Here is a 19,085-nt window from a genome sequence, read left to right on the forward strand (position 1 = left end):
AATGCTTCAGTATCAATGGAGATTGTCATAGAGGTAAATCCCACTGCAGCAACAATGGTGGTCCAATGGTCAGACAAAACGTTATCCATTCCAAACTAATATCTGGCCCCAGTTAAAATTATTTGGGCCCTCTGCAGAATGTTTTTAATAAAAATCACAAATTAATGAATTCAAGTCTATGTGAGAAATTAATTTAGTACATTTCTTGGGGAATTGCCAGCCAATAAAATGTTGGAAAAGGGAATATTAATATTCTCTGAACCTAAATTGAGTCAGTCAATTCCCCTTTAGCGCAGTAAAAATAGAGTTTGGCCATGAGCAGAAAGGAGAGTGCTTCAGGGCTTCAACCTCCGCCTGGGTGACTCATGGTAGGGAAGCAGCCTTCTCCAATTGGTTGTTTTCTTTTTATTCTTGCTATTTTAAAACCCTTAGTTGTGTTGTCCTCAGGTAGAATGTAATAAGAATAATATATTGTGTACAGTAACTTAATTGTCTTAGTTGATCTTTGTTGTTAGGTCAAACCATCCTGAGAAACCAGGACCTATGCTGCTTCATTTCCCCTATGCGCTTTACTCAATACTCCAAACAGTGGAAAATCACTGAAAATGTAATTAAGCTTGAAAGTGTTTTTCGACAGTAACCTCACTTATCACCAGGTGCGAATGTAATCGTATGTGGCATCAGAGGACCTTTTCACAGAAAGATTGTTCAAATGGGGCCGGGGGAGAGCATTGGCTGAACCGGTGCCAAACCCCAAGACCCATCAAATGTTCTCTCAAACATCAACAAAAAATCCAGCACTGAACAAATCCTAGTTCTCCAGTGTGCAAACATGTAAGCCTATGTATTTATCAGTTTGAGCAACTTTAGGCTTATGTTTACTGTGAACACTCGGGCTGTACCCCGCAGCCATTCCTACATCACCAGACATGTGGGTAACCCCTGTCTCTCTATCCCCTACTCTGCCACATACAAACTGCATGCCCCCTGTCTGTAAACAGCACCATGCAGAGCTGAACACCAGTGGACTCTTAAAGACTATCCTCTGCCCTATCCCTATCTCAGAAGGGGGTAGCAGCCTTTATTGCCACAAGGGAGAGGGAGACAGAGCTGTCAAAACAGCTCATCATCGTCCAGTCAGAGACATTTAGTGGCGATGCACAGTGACTCACCTAGCTGGGTCAGTTTGACACTCTCAGAATAAGCAAATTTATGCAGCTACAGACAACTTAAATTAGAACCTCTCAGACAGCCATCTGGACGCTCTGTGATGTGACCATGAATACAACAGGAGAGCATCAGATCAAAGACCACTCTGATGTAGCATCTCTCTTTGAAGTTATAAGGACCCTGAGCACTGTAGGCCAGTGGCAACTTAATTGGGGAGGATAGGCTCATAGTAATACCTGGAACCGAATTTACGGAATGGTATGGAACACAAACACATGGTTTCTTAAACACATCAAGACAAAAACTTATGTCAGCATTGACAAAAGCCTCAAGCTCCTGAGAGTTCCAGAAAAAAAAAACATTGCGATGCTACAGATCTACACAAGACACGTGTCAAACAAGCCTCCCTCTGCAGAAACCTGGGTTGTGATCTGCAAGCACAAATCTTGGGAAACTTCCTGAAAAGGAGCTTCCACTTCAAACTTAGTTGAAGTACACTTATTTTTATTTCTGTTTGTTTCAAGGTATTTTCAAGGTCATTGAATGAAACCCTGCTCTCTTGGAGATGGGTCCCTCAACGCTCAGGAGACTCGTTTCTGTCCTTTGTGTCACACTTTACATGCCACATCCACTGAGGCATTCATATCAGTCAAGCTTCACTGTTCATGTGGTAATCTACCCTCTCTAGCGGCAGTACTAGTATCTACACTGCACTACCAACGGAGTTCCTTTGATTCCAGCAGAACTGCTTCACTTGACAAGATATGAAAACACTGAAACAATTACATCTAAGAAAATTTGCCACCCCAGAACTTCAATTAGAAAGATGTCCTTTATTAGACAGAAAAAACCATAGGCTATTATCTGTTTTGACAAGATGACAAGATATATGGTACACTTGCTAATCAAAGTTGGTATCAAACATTCTTCAAACAATCCTACATTACACCTTAGAGGATGATCAGTCAAAGCAGTGAGCAGGTCACTGTACACTAGTGTTAGTCTTATTTTAGGATGGTGGAGTAGACAGTCCTAACTTCCACCCATCATAATTAGTGAAAACAAGCTATAAGACAGGAACAGCAAATCCACCCCCCCTTCTCACCTTTATCAAAACTACTTCTTCCATCACCAAGATTCAACACATTTTCATCAAACACAAAATCAAAACTTCAAACAACTTTTAAGAAAGATTATATGTTACCAGTGGTGTAAAGTACTTAAGTAGTACTAAAGTATTTTTTACTTTTAAGTATTTTTGGGGGGTCTATGTACTTTACTATTTATATTTTTGACAACTTTTACTTTACTACATTCCTAAAAAAAAAACTTACATTTTACTCCAAACATTTCCCCTGACACCCAAAAGTACTCGTTACATTTTGAATGCTTAAAAGGACAGGAAAATTGTCAAATTCACACTTTTCAAGAGAACATCCCTGGTCATCTCTACCGCCTCTGATCGGGAGGGCTAACGAAACACAAATGCTTATTTTGTAAATTATGTCTGAGTGTTGGAGTGTGCCCCTGGCTATCCGTAAATTTAAAAAACACAAATATTGTGCTTTCTTCTGGTTTGCTTAATATAATTAGAAATGTATACTTTTACTTTTGATACATAAGTATATTTAAAACAAATACTTTGACTTTTACACAAGTAGTATTTTACTGGGTGAATTTCACTTTTTACTTCTCTATTAAGGCATCTTTACTTTTACTCAAGTATGACAATTGGGTACTTTTCCCACCACTGCATGTTACGTGTACATAGTCTGAATATACTTATAGAATGGGAAGGCCTCTGATGAATGCAGTGTGGCACATATAGGACACACATACATAGATAACATACTGTATCACACTAGAAACCTCTTTTACACAAAGAGGAGGAAGAACCCGTTACATTTTGAGGGCCGTATTTACAGCAAACGTACATGGTCAAATCATGCATTCCATTTGCCAATTCACTGCATGGGTTATTTTACACAAACACGGAAAGTGCATGTATAGGGTTAAACTAAATACTCTTTAAAACAATAAGTGGATTTCCTCATAATAAAATCCATGTACAAAATAAACATTTTCTAACTATTTGCCTTCAACCTCCTACCAACATATTTTTGCTCTACAAATAAAACAATTCCTATAAATAGCATTGTGTATTACATATTTCAATACTCTACTTTATCACTCAAGTCTGATTGAATCCCTCCACCCCATGTAAGGTAACAGATCGGTCATAGAACTGGTTTCAGATGTCACCAAAGGTTCAGAGCCAGAGAGTACTGAGGGTAAAACCCGACATAGATAGGGTGCTACGACCTTGAATATGTCCTAGGCCTGAATTTTGAGACACAATGGGCGTGCCAGAAAACAGGTTTTTCTAGTATGTGATTCAGTGACCGGTAAAAAACTGTTTCATGAAACCCACAACGACAAACTATTAAGATCCTGTATTACTCAATCCAGTCTCTGGACGAGAGACACTATTAGTTAAGACTATTAGATTATTAACCAAATATTGGCTCATACTGTGAGTCAAGGGGATACGTGACAACCATAGCAACGAGAAAGATTGAGAGGTTACATAGAGTACTAGTAACTATCAGGAAGGCCATTTTATATCCAAAGTGCTCATATAAAGATGACATCTATATGGTCCAGTTTTGATTGGACATAGTCGATAATAAAATGTACTGTCAAATAGCCCTCTATAGGGCCTTCACCTGTTTGAATGAGGTACAGTTAACATTAACATCAGTAAAACTACACAATGAGGAGAGTTTCACTGCAAAGGGTGCCAATCCAAATATTTCAATATTTCCTGATACTGTAGCTGCAGTGACTGACAACACAGTATGATGATAGGATACTGGAGGACTAGGTCTTCTTCTTCAGGTCCTCAAAGCGCCGTGACAGATCATCAAAGTCGATGTCATCAGAGCTCGCAGTGTTGCGTCCAACTCCAAAGGAGGAAGTGGGAAGCGTGTCGGGAACTGAGGGCAGCTCAGGGAGGGCGTTGTTATCGTAGATCTGGGATGAAGGCCCGGGGCCTGTGGAAAGAACATAGGTTTAGAATGACATTACAAATACACCCCAATGCAACCGTTATGCAACAATATCGCTGAAGAGATTGACGCGGGAAAAAAAGGAAACATTATTTGAAAACGACTTACCAGATACCTGGGATCGATCAGAAGGTTTAATAGACAGCTCATCAATCTGAAAAATACACACACATCATGATCTCTCTACCCTGCCTGCATGTTGAAATGTTAAAGTTGTATAGATACATGAGAAGGCAGAGAAAAACAATGTTTGGATGTTAGTATGTGATTGGGGAGGAATAATCATTGAAGTAGTGCATTGCAGAGAAAAACAATGTTTGGATGTTAGTATGTGATTGGGGAGGAATAATCATTGAAGTAGTGCATTGCAGAGAAAGTCAACACCGCTGGGGTAAGAATTAGCTCTTGCTTTTTGCTCATAATATAACTAACCTCAAATTGCATTCACTTCACTATGAAGAACATGGCTTCCCTGCCACATCCAGTAACATACTAGTTTGACAGCAAGCAGATCTGTTTCAGCATATTAAACTCACTCAGAGCATTCAAAAGACAGTTGTATGCAGTTCAGCACAAGGTTAGTGATTAGCAGTTAATACCAGCTATGGCCATTTCCACTTTCCATCTGTTCTTATCCAATCCCTATCACGTCCCTGTAGCATAGCACTGTGCTGCAGAGACAAGCGATGGCACAAGCAAACTATAATGAACTCCTCTTCCCTGAAAGGTGAACTGGCCGTCTGTCCATCTGTCTGGAGAAGCAGAAGGGGCAGGGGGCTCTGACACTTACAGACTGGTAGGTGGGAGGGCAGCTCGGCAGCTCAGGGGGCGGCCCTCCTCTCATCGGAGGCTGGAAGTTGTTAAAGGCATCATATGTGCCAACGGAGGGGCCGTTGAACCCTATGGGGCCGGGCATCTAAAGACAACAAAACGTACATTCATATCAACATCTCTATATTTCTTAAAGCTGGAATCCTTAATGGTGAAACAGCCATGTCTGTTGGCGGTATTACAACAACAACGAAGTTACTGCAAACAACTGAGACTGTTTTCTTCCGCTGTGACATCGGCGCACACGCGGAATAGAAAAGCATAATATGTACTGCTGCACGAACAATAGCGGTCAGAGGCGCTGTTTTCCCCATACTGCGGACTCCATCTGTAAGCAGCGATCTCGCCAAACAAGAGAGGTGTCATTCAAGACACTATAGGAAAAAAAGATGGTCTTACGGCTCCTTTGGGTGTTGGGTAGCTGAACGCTGATGGGGGGCCCATGGGCATAGGCATGGCCCCAGCTGTGAAACCACCGCCGCCACCACCACCACCACCTCCTGGCTTCTTGAAGTCAGAGTCCACATCTATGAGGTCAGCCTCCTCACCTGTACACACCTCTGGCTGCGGGAGGGGGGGGATTTCAAATAAAATGTTATTCATCACATGCCTAGTTAACTATTTAGCAGTCTTATGGCTTGGGGGGTGGGGGGGGATTTCAGGGTCCTGTTGGTTCCAGACTTGGTAGTATATAAATAGTAGAGTCAGTCAGGGGGTGGGCACAGGGAGACAGGTTATCATCAGCTACTCACTCTGACCATGGCGTCTGACTCGTAGGGCACGTTGTAGTTCTTGGCAATCTCAATGAGGTAGCGCTCCACCAGGATCTTAGGAGGAGCCTCTACACTCAGTTTGTGCATGAGCTATGGGGTAAAGCAGAGAAATATTTTTTAGGCACAGAAACAAACACATCAACATATACAGTACCAATCAAAAGTTTAGATACACCTACTCATTCAAAAGGTTTTTATTTTTGTCTTTACTATTTTATACATTGTAGAATAATAGTGAAGACATCAAAACTATGAAATACCACACGTAGTAACAAAAAACAAAAGTGAAACAAATCTAAATATATTTTAGATTCTTCAAAGTAGTCACCCTTTGCCTTAATGACAGGTTTGCACACTCTTGGCATTCTCTCAACCAGCTTCATGAGGAATGCTTTTCCAACAGTCTTGAAGGAGCTCCCACTTTCCACCGGTCTAATGTCCAATGCTTGTGTTTCTTGTCCCAAGCAAGTCTCTTCTTATTATTGGTGTCCTTTAGTAGTGGTTTCTTTGCAGCAATTCGACCATGAAGGCCTGATTCACACAGTCTCCTCTGAACAGTTGATGTTGAGCTGTGTCTGTTAAGCATTTATTTGGGCTGCAATTTCTGAGGCTGGTAACTCTAATGAACGTATCCTCTGCAGCAGAGGTAACTCTGGGTCTTTCCTGTGACGGTCCTCATGAGAACCAGTTACATCGTAGCGCTTGATGTTTTTTTGCGACTGCACAAAGTTCTTGAAATGTTTTGTATTGACTGATCTTCATGCCTTAAAGTAACGATGGACTGTCGTTTCTCTTTGCTTATTTGAGCTGTTCTTGCCATAATATGGACTTGGTCTTTTATAAAATAGGGCTATATTATGTATACCACCCCTACCTTGTCACAATACAACTGATTGGGATTTCTTTCCTTAATGCATTTGAGACAGAAATTAACTTGACACACGTGTTAATTGAAATGGATTTCAGGTGACTACCTCATGAAGCTGGTTGAGACAATGCCAAGAGTGTGCAAAGCCATCAATGGGTGGCTACTTTGAAAGATCAAAAAATATATTTTGATTTGTTTGACACTTTTTTGGTTACTACATGATTCCATGTGTGTTATTTAATATTTTTGATCTACAATGTAGAAAATAGAGTTGTAGAAAATAGTACAAAAAATCCCTTGAATGAGTAGGTATGTCCAAACTTTTGACTGGTACTGTATCTTGAAGCAGACCATCTCAAAATGCATACCCTGTCATTGACAGTCCCGATTTGGTTTGTCCTACAGAGCTTGCCATACTCCTTGCTGTATTTGGCACACAGCTGATCAGACACCTGTATGGAGAAAGTACAGCATCAAGGATCACAATACAGCAAAAAGTGTTAAGTCAACAAGTGTTATTAGTCGTATGTAGGGGATACGCAACTAAACGCTTACTTGCTGGTTCCTTCAACAATGCAAAAACAATAAAAGAATACGAACATCAAGTAAATGGCTCAGTAGAATAGAATAATACATTATAGCATAAGTATAATACAGAAAGACACAATTTATAGTCCAATAGTTACATGTGTATTGGGGAAGGGGCAGGATGCAAGTGTTTCAATCAGGCAGTATAATAAGACTAGTCCAAGCGACTAGACATGTTAACGCACATTGCATACTACTCACAATTTTAAGCTCGTTGACCTCAGACTGCAGACGTGGGGCTGCCCAGATGAGAGTGGACACAGCCTCCTGCAGGCCAGGGTCCAGCTCCCTGTCAAGAAACAGACAAATAGGTGTTAAGGACATGGCTTGACAGATTTCCTTTTCACCAGTCTTGAAAGCTCAAACGAAAAATGGTCTGTAACATCATGGGCCAAAAGGGGGACATAAAATTGTGTTGTAAAGTGGTTCCTTGCATCATACAAAATATGTTTATCATTATTGTAAAAATGTAAGCCACCCTCCGCCTATTGACTTCTTTGCATGTGAATAAAAAAAAATAGAACACAGCCCCTTGAAAAAAAAAACATGTTTTGTCACATAAACCAGATAGGTGCAGTGAAATGTGTAGTTTTACAGGGTGAGCCATAGTAGTACGGCAGCCCCTGGAGTAAATTAGTGTTTAGTAACTTGCTCACGGGCCCATCTACAGATTTTTCACCTTGTCGGCTCGGATATTCCAACCAGCAACATTTCGTTAATGGCTCAACGCTCTAACCTATAGGATACCTGCCGGCCTTTAAGGCTCTCCTGGAGAATGGTTGGCAATCCTTAAAATAGTGTAAATCATTTTTACACTTACAACCAAATACTATTTAATGAATAAGGGATCAAATGGCTTATGTCGGCTACTTCAAAGCAAAGTAAATAACTAAGACATGTTTATCTATAACCATGTAAGGCTGAAATATTAAGGTTTTCGTGGAGATCTATTGACAGGATAGGAGTCATTTCAAAATTAGGCTACTCTTGGGGCCGGGGCGATACTCGTTAGTACCGTGGCATGGAAACAAAACACAAAGCGGATTTAACTTCTTTAGGAAACCAGCCCTAATGTTGGAAACAAACATTATGTTGTCATCCAGTCATTTATGTATTTTCCAAGCTATAGCACACAGTATTTTACATACAGCAGGTTTTTAAAAAGGAACAAAGAATTGGATCCGCTTCGGGTTTTCATTTTTGCCATGGAAGAAATATTGCGCCACTGGTATTGTCCAGGCTCTAGCTATTCTAATAATATGTTTTAACACTGTCAGAATGACATGCCCAATGTTGAATAGAGGGGAATAGAGTCAACTCCAATTGAGTGTTTGAGATGCGTTTTTTATAACAGGAGTAGGTTAACTCACCCGTTCATCATCTGCGTGAGGGTAGTTTATTCAAGAGCGCTGGACAACAATTTTTGTTGTTGTTTGACATTAATACATGCTATTAGCTAAATACTTAACTAACCAGGCTACACCATATGTTTTGAATTGGCTAACTAGTCCGTTTGTCTATCATTATTTTATAGGCCATAGTCTAGCTGCTGCAATCTCTCCCCTCAGGCCCAATGACACTGGCATATATGCAGGGGATGCACACAACTTTTCCAGGATTTTCATGGCCGCATGATCCGTTTCTAAACCAAAAATGTAGTGTTTCTGGGCAAATAACTCACTAACTAGCAAGGAATATCAACAAATATGCTCTGCACTTTGATCACCTTGTGACCGCAAAACCGCCTGTCAATGCAATAATTCTGCTCTGATGCGCTCTGAAGAAATTGGGAGAACAGCGCGCAACACATGCCCTGAAGGATAAACTCATACACCGATAATAGGGCAAGGAGTTTTTCCTTGACCAGGAGAAATGTTGGCTCTTCTTTCAATTGCCTTTACTCGATTCCATGCATCCTCTCTTGTCTCGGTCTCAAAACGCATTGGAAGAGAAGTCCCAAGGCTGCTCCCCTCTCTAACCTCATCCAATGTGTTTTGAGGAGGCAAGGAAATAAACAATTGAGAAAGAGCCTCCTTGTCGGAGTCCTCTAGGCTGGCTCATTTACTTCATGGACTGGATGAGGCCAAAGCGAGCCAGCAGCAGGTCACAGTACAGTTCTAGGATCTCCATGGCCTCTACCAAGTAGTCCTCTCTGATGATGTGCTCCACACGGATCCGTGCTCGCTCATCCTTCCCTGTTGACAGGTAGTCTGCAATCTCCTTCCGCGCCTTCTGAGCTAGCTCAGCTACAAAGAGACAGAAGATCCATTCTGTAAGCATTTATTTTAAAGACAACCCGAGATACAAAAATGTAAATTAACAGAGACTAGGCTACAGCTTGCACGGTGTCTGTGTGTATGTCCAGTCAAGGGTTTGGACACGCCCACTCATTCATGGGTTTTTCGTTATTTTAACTATTTTCTACATTGTAGAATAGTGAAGACATTAAAACTATGAAATAACACATGGAATTATGTGGTAACCCCCAAAAATGTTAAACAAATCAAAATATATTTTATAGTTGAGATTCTTCAAAGTACCCACCCTTTGCCTTGATGACAGGTTTGCACACTCTTGGCATTCTCTCAACCAGCTTCACCTGGAATGCTTTTCCAACTGTCTTGAAGGAGTTCCCACATATGCGGGGCACTGGTTGGCTGCTTTCCCTTCCCTCTGCGGTCCAACTCATCCCAAACCATCTCAATTGGGTTGAGGTCAGGTGATTGTGGAGGCCAGGTCATGTGGTGGGAACCACATATGCAGAGATCAGCCGTTCACCTACTCCGCGTCTCACAAAGACACGGCTGTTGGAACCAAAAATCTCAAATTTGGAGTCATCAGACCAAGGGATAGATTTCCACCGGTCTAATGTCTATTTGCTCATGTTTCTTGGCCCAAGCAAGTCTTCTTATTGGTGTCCTTTAGTAGTGGTTTCTCTACAGCAATTTGACCATGAAGGCCTGATTCACACAGTTTCCCCTGAACAGTTGATGTTGAGATGTGTGTTACTTGAACTCTGAAGCATTTATTTGGGCTGCAATTTCTGAGGCTGGTAACTCTGATGAACTTATCCTTTGCAGCTGAGGTAACTCTGGGTCTTCCATTCCTGTGGTGGTCCTCACGAGAGCTATTTTCATCACAGCGCTTGATGGTTTTTGCGACTGTACTTGAAGAAACTTTCAAAGTTCTTGAAGGTTAGTCAATCCAGAAAATGTAATGTTTTAAAGTAATGGTGGACTGTCGTTTCTCTTTGCTTATTTGAGCTGTTCTTGCCACAATATGGTCTTTTACCAAATAGGGCTAAACTCTGTATACCACCCTTACGTTGTCACAACACAACTGACTGGCTCAAATGCATTAAAAAAGGAAAGAAATTCCACAAATTAACTTAAGGCACACCTGTTAATTGAAATGCATTCCAGGTGACTACCTCATGAAGCTGGTTGAGAGAATTCCAAGAATGTGCAAAGCTGTCATCAAGGTAAAGGGTGGCTACTTTGAATAATCTCAAATATAAAATGTAGATTTGTTTAACACTTTTTTGGTAACTACATGATTCCATGTGTTATTTCATAGTTTTGATGTATTCACTATTCTACAATGTAGAAAATAGTTAAAATAAAGAAAACCCTTGGAATGAGTAGGTGTGTCCAAACTTTTGACAGGTACTGTAGTTGCCAGGCTCACTTTTCTTTTTCTCCAAGAGCTTCAGGCGATTGATCACCAGTCGGAGATTGACCCGGAGTCTTTCTGCTTTGAATCCTCCACCGAGCATGATGGCCAGCTAAGGAAACAAAATAAGTTGGTATTAAAAAGAGCCAATACATACTGGCAAGTCTGACTATTTCTTTGCCACACTGACATCACCCACCATATTGTTTTCACCTATCCTTTGATCAGAGAACGTGAAGATGAAGGAGATGGGGGAATAAGGAGAGGGAATAAGGAGAGGTTTCGACCCTAGTGAGTCATCACCATCGTATGAGCGTGTTGATGGCCACACCAGTGACTACAGGCAGGTAGGACTGAAGCAGGCATATAAAACAGACAGCCATTGAGCTAACAGTAGTATCCACCCTCTGAAACCAATAACTGGCTAACTTACATCGCCTCTATCAGCAATTCAGAAAGTATACACATTTTACTTAGTTTAACAAAATCCACGTTCATGGATCACATAGTAAAGGAAATGGTTAGCTAACTAGCTAGTTCGCACAACAAGGATGAATAAATCTAGTTAGTTAGCTACCAGTAGTTATGCTAGCAAGATAGCTAGCTAACGTTAGCTAGTTTGATAAACAAAGCAGTGCTGTTTGAATCAAAACGTTTCCAGCTAGCTACAGTAATGTTACCTATACAAAAAACGATCAACCAATAAAAGCATAGTATATATAATAATGTACATGTTATATCTAATACACCATTTGTTTACATTACCTGTTAGTGTCGTTAGCTAGGTAAACAGCAACTTGTCGAGTTGCTTGACTTCCGTGAATGTTGAGCCTTCCTCCTTCTGCGGCACAAAAAAACCCAGATGACTGAGTTACGTCACGGGACATTTTCATAACGTGGGCGTTTCACACCTGCTGTTTACACCACTAGAAGGCGATGGTGGATTGGAGAGGCATACAATAGATTCCAACGAAGTTACACCCCAATGCCATAAATGTACAATACAGTAGCTACATAGCCAGATATGTTTTGAGGTAGACGACCACAATATAGCTGGTCAAACTGCACAGGGCAGCAAGTTTTAAAACTACAACCCGCAGCTCTTTTTTTCTTTAGCTCATGAAAGCCATTTAAATATTCACTCACGTGAAAAATAAGCTGCAAGTTGTAGTAGTGTGTACTTCGAACAAGAATCACTAATTTAATAAATTATTTAGCTAAATAATAATACACGTTTGTGTCACGTACACCGGAAATGCAGTTAAAAGGGGTTTTACGGGATGGGCAGAGTGTCTGCGGGTTTTCGCTCCTCCCTTGTACTTGATTGATGAATTAAGATCACATTAGTAAGGAACTCCCACCTGGTTGTCTCGGTCTTGATTGAAACAAATAAAACAGCAGACCTTCCATGGAATGAGTTTGGCACCCGTTTTACAGGGTCAGCCATAGTAGAATGGTGACCCTGGAGAAAATTATGGTTAAGTGCCTTGTCCAAGTGCACATCAGCAGATTTTTCACCTGCTGCCCACAGATCGATTAGCTGAACAGATTAATAGTGTGAATCTAATTGGTCACAAAAAGTCAGAATAAATTAAATCATGAGAAGTTTAGCTTCTTAAATTTTTATTGCAAATTACAAACTTGCGAGAGCACTGGTTAACATAAATTGCAGCGTTCGCTTTAAAAATCTGTACAAAGAAATACGCATTACCATAACACATACATCATAACAATCTAAATGTTACAATTTGAGTTTGCTGGCTGAGACTTCTTTGTGTTTCTTCTTCTTGGAGCCCGGGTCCTTGGCTCCTTTGATCTGGCTCTTCACTTGGTCTTGTAGTTGGGAGAAGAAGGCGGAGGAGGAGCGGAGAGCTTTATCCTTCCCCTCATCCTTGAACAGAGAACAAATAAAAAAAAGCTCAACATCTATTTTTAAGAAATTATTTGCAACTGTGACAGCTGAATCCTAGCTATTATAATAAATACAAATGAAAATGTGTGGAGAACACAATGGCCTTATCAGTCTATATGGATCACACAAATATAATGGAGGGGCTTGCATTTGAAAGACGATGTCAACTAAATATAAAAACGAGACCTGCAGAAAGAAAACACTGACCTTTAATAATGTTGCTTTGCCTCCCTTTGTGAGTTTCTTGAGGTTTTCTGCCACCTCTGCCTTTGATGGTTTCTTATTCTCTCCAGTTCTGTTAGCCTCCTTCAGTTTCTGTTTCTTCTCCTTCTCGTGGATCTTGACGCGCTTCACCTTCTTCTTCTTGCGTCTCTCTCGTTTCTTGTCTGTGGAGGTCTTTTCAGAGTCACCCAGCACGTCGCCAGCCTTGTTCTTCTCCTAAGATCAGAAAGGAAACGGTGTTACCCTGGCCTCAGAAGCATCTACTAAAAGGCTACTATGATGGAAAACACAGTAGTTCATTGGTTGTCCTCAACCCCTGAATGCTTTTGTACACATCAGTATACTCCACTAGAATATGATTTCCCATAACATGAAACATATTGGAAAGGGATGCATGACAAACCTTGACTTCCTCTGGAGCCAATAGAGAGCCACTACTAGCACTGACTGGCGCAACTTCCTCCATAGCAATAGAAGGCAAATTGGAGACAACTTTCACTTCGGGAACAGGCTGCAGGACACAAAAGTCAAACATATCAATATTGTGCAAAAAGCGTTCCCTTCATTATAAACTGGGTGGTTCGAACTCCGAATGCAGATTTTCTGAAAGCCCTGGTATAGCACTGTATTCGGGTGTGACAAAACATTTATTTTTAAGCCACGGTCCAGGGCTGTATCCAGGCACTCCGCATTGCATCGTGCTTAACAGCCCTTAGCCGTGGTATATTGGCCATATACCTCACCCCTTGTGCCTTATTGCTTAAATATAGCATCTTTAAAAGACAAGCATAAATTCTGGTTGTCACGCAAATGCTAGTGTTCCACATAAAACATACAAACACATGACAAAGTACAGAACAGTAATAGACAAGAACATCATAAGATATTACATTAAATAAATAAGTTATATATAGGAAAGACAGAGACAACAAAAATACTACGTACGCACTATTCTTGTATACAGTACAGTTAAATGAGATCTTTAAAAAGATTAGAGATGCTGTGATACAAGATGTTTTTTTAAAGCAAAACTTGCTTTTTGCCCGTGTAACCTCTGGTGGCAGAGCGTTCCACAATGACATGGCTCTACACATAACTGAGTGACTTAAATCTGTTTTTGGTTTGGGTACCGCGAAGAAACCCATAGTGGAGTGTCATGTATGTCTGTTTGAAGTGTATGCAAATAGATTATACAAGAAGTTAGACATTTTCAACACACAACTGTTTCTTAAAAAGACTGGAAGAGAAGTAGTCAATTTCTCCTCAACCCCTAACCATGAAAGACTATCATGGTGCTGATGCTAGTTCTGTGCGTGCAGTTAAGGGCAAGGCGTGCTGCTTTGTTTTGAGTCAGCTGCAGCTTTGCAGTGTCCAAGGCACATGGAAGCATTGACAGGAAAACTCACCGGTTTGGGTGTGAAGTGGAAGTTAGAGAGAGCATCAAGTTTAAGGAATAGAGAATCCATGAGCTTTTGAATTTCTACATGGGCTGGGTTTTCTTCATCCTCTGTCTTCTGCTGAAATACAAGGGAAATAGATAGAAATAATATAAATAATCCATTCAACAAACAAAAAATGCATTAATTGCAATATAGAAAAAAGCCAAGTATGTTCACACTAAAATATAAGGGAAAAACTACCTGATTCTGCTTGAGGTACTCTTGCTCATAAACCTCTGCAAGGCTCAGCTTGCTTTTCTCATGGTCCAGAGTCAGCCTCTTCTTGTACTCAAATACCTCTTCCTTAGGCTTCTCCTTGCGCACCACATCATCCCACGCCTTGGAAAAAAATACAAGTCAGAAAATAAAATTACCTTTGAAATGTGCCAATGTGGTTTAAATACTGGATAGACCTATACTTGTTCTTTACTCAATGAAACGATGATGACCCATTCAGCTGGATCCAACCTAGAATAGTTGTTCAGTTTGTCAAGATTGATTTATGTCTCTAGAGAGACGGGTTAGCTACCGTCACGAAAACGATGCACGCGATTCAATGGTGCAGACGTCCATGTGTTGTGATTCTGAATGGCCAGATACAGTAGCTAGCAACAATGACTGACGCTGCCATGTGGGGAATCATAGGTGACTCTTTTCAGCTAGTTTTATCTTGTTCTTGATACTAGGTCCTGTTTTGACTGATGTCTATACTAAAATGGCTCAAATTCACTATCTAGCAAAAACTATAACAATGTACTTGAAAGACAAGTTCTTATTGTGCAAATGTGTGTTTTCAATAAACAGTGGAGAAGAAATATAGTTTACATATTGTCAACAATCTAAGCCAACCCAGTCTGTTTTGCCCCCTAGTTGAGCACTGGTCGGTTTCGTTGCTAAACAACCGACCACTCTATACACTGACCTGGTCTTTAATCCTCTGCTTGATTATGTCCTCCAGCTGCAAAGTGGTTTCCTCTGTTACAGCAGGGGCTGAGAGAAAACAGAGCAAAATGTTACCTGACTGAACAAGCACCCTCTCTGGCACACAAACTTGCAGTAAGTAAAATACTAAACCATTTCCAACGGGACTGAAAGCTAAACTAAAACAGACTGACAACATGTGGTATGTACCCATCCTGGAGGCCGAGTCAAATGCCACATCCACCTCAAGAAGGCTGTTCTCTGGGCGAGCCTGAGCAGACACCTCTCCTGTTAGTTGCCATGGCTTCTCTCCCATGGCAGCCTTTTCCAAATCCTGGATCTTTTCAGCCATCTGTGTAATGTAAGAATGTACCATCTCATTAATCTGCTACATAAAGTTATATATACGGCAGATGAAAAAAAAAGTTTATTAAATGACACAGACCAATTTAGATATTCTAAAACAGCCAGAGGAAAAGCTTGCCTTGTCTTGTCGTTTCTCAAAGGATGATTTGGATTCAGGTTCTGTTGTATTTTGAGACTTTCCTCCAAAGATGTCCGCCATGTCTTCTCCCTCACTGGCATCACTTTCTCCAGGTAGGTTAAAGGTCACCCGTTTCAAAGCCTCCTTGGCTTGTCTGCACTCTTCATCCTCAACGAAGTCCCTAAAACAGCAAAGGAACAAACCATTCTTATCTTAAGGACAAAATGAATATCCCTGCCCTATATTCCATTTTGATGCAATTCCAACCATGACATTCATATGAGATTCCTGCATCAGCCACATACTCATTTTCTTTTTCTTCTTCTTCATCATCATCCTCATCTTGCATCCCATCTATACTGTTGTCCTCATCCTCTGCGTCTGATTGGTCAGCTGTTTGTGCAGGATCATCATCCACAGCATCAAAGAAGTCTTTGTACTTCAGATTCCTGGAACTTTTCAGCTACAGAAAGAACATAGTATATTAATAGGAATTCAGTGTGTTTGGCTACAATAAAGACCTGAAACACCACAGAACAGTAGCTAGGTCTGGCAGTGAGAAAAACTTTATGATACATACGGTGCTTGTTTTTTTTGTTTTTTTGGAAGAAACATCTTCACTGAAGAGGCCTACGTCATCATCATCTCCAGAGGGCAAGTCCTGGAAGTAGTCTACATCACCGTCCCCCTCCTTCCCCTCCCTTCTGTCCATATCGTCCAGAAAGGACTCCATCTCTGAGAGCTTGAAGAACCTGTCATCAACCTCTGATGGAGGACCCAGTGGTTTTGACTCTCTCGCCGCTGAGCATTTCTTCTGTTTAGCTTGTTTTTCTAATGCGTCCACATCAAAATCTACATCAGAGTCCTCGTCTGTGTTATCCCCTCTCAAGGCATCCATAGCAGTTTTAAGCATGTGTGGTTCTTCTCCTTGCCCATCATCTTCCAAATCCCCATCTCTCGTCTCCTCTTCTAAGTCTTCACCATCTTGGTCAACCCCTTCATCTGGCTCCTCATCAGCATCCTCTTCATCAAACAGGATACTCAGAGCTGTATCCAAGGCAGCCTGACTCACTGCTGTCTCAAAGTGCTTCAGCACTGCAGTATTCTGGAGCTCCAGCTCCTGCCATATCTGTTCCTCGTCAAAGTTCTCAACCACCAGCTGGTCCAGAGGGCTTCCCTTTGAGCCTGCTGGCTCGTGGGTTTTGTGTAAATCATACAGGGTCTTAGTGAGATAAGTGAAGTCTGTTGCCACGGCACCCTGAAGACTATACACAAAGAAAAAATAAAATGAGCAATGTTTGTTAGTATTCTTCAAGTAGTACAGCGGTTAGTAACGTTAGCAGTCTTCTTCAACCAACCCTGGCCTTGAAAACCCACAGGGTGTGCCGGGGTTTGTTCTAGCCAAGTACCAATACCTGGCTCAACTAATCAAGTGTAGCTAATGTAGTAGAATCAAGTTTATCGGTGCTACTGGGCTATCTTTAAGAATATTTGATGACGTGGTCTAGCTAACCAAACAGGCAATGCTTGCAGATGTTTGCTTGCTATAAGCTAGTTAGCCTTAGCATTGTGTAACGATGGCAGAAAGTAAATTAATAGATTTTTAAGTTAAACATATCTGGATATTATTATACAAATGTTGCACTTACCTAAGAAAATGTTCTGGATGTGCAGTTTTTATGTTTAGTAGCTTTAAACAACACTCCAACGTGTTACCTATATCCACGGTAGCCATCGTTTTTCCTCACATGTGAACATGTGTGTAACAACAAGATATGCTCCCCCCGGAAACAATCTCTGTTGTGCTACAAAGATCCGGATAGCAGGTCAGGTTAAGATTTAGCAAGCTGGATAGACAACATTAATATCTCAAATAACTGTATTTACAAGTGCAATGTACGGTTTTTAATTGAAAAGCAATATAAGTGTGCTCTATCCCATTGTCTTGACATTCAAAGCGATTCGCTATCCTACGTTGCACGAATTTTCGAAAATATGGCGGCGTCCGTGTTGAAGGTTGCACGTAAGTATAAATAGCTGATATCTGATAAATATTATTTCACATGTCAAAAACAGTATTTTTAGACTTGATCTCAGGCTACACAAAGTAAGCCAAATCCACCGTTGTTAGTGCAGAATTACTTTCAGCAAGTGTTCCCTGTTGCTAGCTACTTGACTTATCCAGGTAGTATATTCAATCAAATAAGATCCGTACTCCGGAAAAAGCATGGCATGGCTGTACTAATTTATATTGTTACAGGTCTCTCAAAGTGTGTTCTTCACACTTATTCTCCAACCCTGAGGACACTTTCAATCTCAACACCACTCTGCCAAGGTATTCCAGGATCTGTCTGGAAACTGGGAAGGCTAAATCACATCGCTATTGCTGTACCAGACATGGAGAAAGCCACTGCTCTTTACAGAGATGTGCTGGGGGCTCAGGTCAGCGATAAAGTTCCCCTTCCTGAACATGGAGTCTACACTGTCTTTGTGGAGCTGGGTAATACAAAGCTGGAACTGCTGCACCCACTCGGGGAGAAGAGCCCCATCGCAGGCTTCCTACAGAAGAACAAATCTGGTGGGATGCACCATATCTGCATTGAGGTGAGTCAGTCTGAGCAATGCTGCATATGCTGTTCAGCCCACATGAATGAGCTGTATTCACTCACTCTGTCCTTGTCTCCTCATCTGTCCTCTACTGGAATTATATGTTATTTTTGTGATTTCAGGTTGATGATATCAGTGCAGCGATAGTGGATCTGAAGGCTAGGAACATAAGAACCCTGTCAGCTGAACCACGGATAGGCGCTCATGGGAAACCTGTCATGTTCCTCCACCCAAAAGACTGTGATGGAGTACTTGTGGAACTGGAGCAAGCCTGAATACCCACAGGTCTCAAACTCTGTAGTTCACAATTAGACGGTTTGAAAATTGGATTCATTATTGCACTTTTTCCACCAGTAATAATGAATGCAAAGGTAGATCAAAAAATATATATGTTTAATACCAGGGTTTTGATCCATTTAAAAAAAATAAAAAATCTTTATCTTCCATTAAAGTAAGTGTCTATTTGCCTCTGCTGTGAATAAATTCTATGATTGACTCTATGCATTGTATGGAGTGTAAAAAATGTCAAA

At 41.0% G+C, this 19,085-nt stretch overlaps 3 protein-coding genes across 8 annotated transcripts; 1 reads left to right on the forward strand and 2 right to left on the reverse strand.

Moving 5' to 3' along the window:
- Positions 1 to 1,983: 1,983 nt before the first annotated feature.
- On the reverse strand, positions 1,984 to 11,895 carry LOC109895449 (IST1 homolog). Of its 4 annotated transcripts, none has more exons than XM_020489132.2 (11): positions 11,736 to 11,895; positions 11,170 to 11,323; positions 10,986 to 11,082; positions 9,364 to 9,544; positions 7,500 to 7,587; positions 7,079 to 7,162; positions 5,822 to 5,932; positions 5,469 to 5,633; positions 5,029 to 5,154; positions 4,347 to 4,392; positions 1,984 to 4,223 (listed from the first exon to the last, which is right to left on the reverse strand). In XM_020489132.2, the coding sequence occupies exons 2-11, from the start codon at positions 11,170 to 11,172 to the stop codon at positions 4,051 to 4,053; spliced, it is 1,074 nt and encodes a 357-aa protein (XP_020344721.1). In that variant the 5' UTR covers positions 11,173 to 11,323; positions 11,736 to 11,895; the 3' UTR covers positions 1,984 to 4,050. The 4 variants fall into 4 exon arrangements, with proteins under 4 accessions (XP_020344721.1, XP_031686648.1, XP_020344722.1 ...); XM_031830788.1 differs by having other exon boundaries at positions 4,347 to 4,353; positions 11,170 to 11,188; positions 11,736 to 11,792; XM_020489133.1 differs by having other exon boundaries at positions 11,170 to 11,188; positions 11,736 to 11,792.
- Positions 11,896 to 12,572: 677 nt separating this feature from the next.
- On the reverse strand, positions 12,573 to 18,168 carry mphosph10 (M-phase phosphoprotein 10 (U3 small nucleolar ribonucleoprotein)). 3 transcript variants are annotated; one of them, XM_020489128.2, is made up of 11 exons: positions 17,598 to 18,168; positions 16,529 to 17,213; positions 16,254 to 16,411; positions 15,949 to 16,129; positions 15,675 to 15,816; positions 15,466 to 15,533; positions 14,745 to 14,882; positions 14,511 to 14,621; positions 13,508 to 13,615; positions 13,090 to 13,320; positions 12,573 to 12,861 (listed from the first exon to the last, which is right to left on the reverse strand). In XM_020489128.2, the coding sequence occupies exons 1-11, from the start codon at positions 17,681 to 17,683 to the stop codon at positions 12,712 to 12,714; spliced, it is 2,058 nt and encodes a 685-aa protein (XP_020344717.1). In that variant the 5' UTR covers positions 17,684 to 18,168; the 3' UTR covers positions 12,573 to 12,711. The 3 variants fall into 3 exon arrangements, with proteins under 3 accessions (XP_020344717.1, XP_020344718.1, XP_031686650.1); XM_020489129.2 differs by having other exon boundaries at positions 14,511 to 14,618; positions 17,598 to 18,166; XM_031830790.1 differs by having other exon boundaries at positions 15,466 to 15,816; positions 17,598 to 18,136.
- Positions 17,764 to 19,085, forward strand: LOC109895448 (methylmalonyl-CoA epimerase, mitochondrial-like). The gene is made up of 3 exons (XM_020489130.2): positions 17,764 to 17,971; positions 18,209 to 18,552; positions 18,678 to 19,085. Exons 1-3 carry the CDS (start codon positions 17,944 to 17,946, stop codon positions 18,828 to 18,830), a joined length of 525 nt encoding a protein of 174 aa, XP_020344719.1. The 5' UTR covers positions 17,764 to 17,943; the 3' UTR covers positions 18,831 to 19,085.

This window comes from Oncorhynchus kisutch, linkage group LG8, assembly GCF_002021735.2.
Source record: "Oncorhynchus kisutch isolate 150728-3 linkage group LG8, Okis_V2, whole genome shotgun sequence".
Lineage (NCBI taxonomy): Eukaryota > Metazoa > Chordata > Actinopteri > Salmoniformes > Salmonidae > Oncorhynchus > Oncorhynchus kisutch.

Bases quoted from the DNA above. Each gene is read 5' to 3' on its own strand.
- LOC109895449 (XM_020489132.2), bottom strand. The intron at 7,588-9,363 runs GTAAATGAGCCA...GTTTCTTGACAG, and splicing joins GGCCTCATCCAGTCCATGAA to GGAGCTGGACCCTGGCCTGC. The intron at 4,224-4,346 runs GTAAGTCGTTTT...TTCTTTCCACAG, and splicing joins TGATCGATCCCAGGTATCTG to GCCCCGGGCCTTCATCCCAG.
- mphosph10 (XM_031830790.1), bottom strand. From the start codon at position 17,683: ATGGCTACCGTGGATATAGGTAACACGTTGGAGTGTTGTTTAAAGCTA. The intron at 15,817-15,948 runs GCAAGCTTTTCC...TACATTACACAG, and splicing joins TTGAGAAACGACAAGACAAG to ATGGCTGAAAAGATCCAGGA. The intron at 12,862-13,089 runs GTCAGTGTTTTC...TCTCTGTTCAAG, and splicing joins GCAAAGCAACATTATTAAAG to GATGAGGGGAAGGATAAAGC.
- LOC109895448 (XM_020489130.2), top strand. From the start codon at position 17,944: ATGGCGGCGTCCGTGTTGAAGGTTGCAC. The intron at 17,972-18,208 runs GTAAGTATAAAT...ATATTGTTACAG, and splicing joins GTCCGTGTTGAAGGTTGCAC to GTCTCTCAAAGTGTGTTCTT. The intron at 18,553-18,677 runs GTGAGTCAGTCT...TTGTGATTTCAG, and splicing joins TGCACCATATCTGCATTGAG to GTTGATGATATCAGTGCAGC.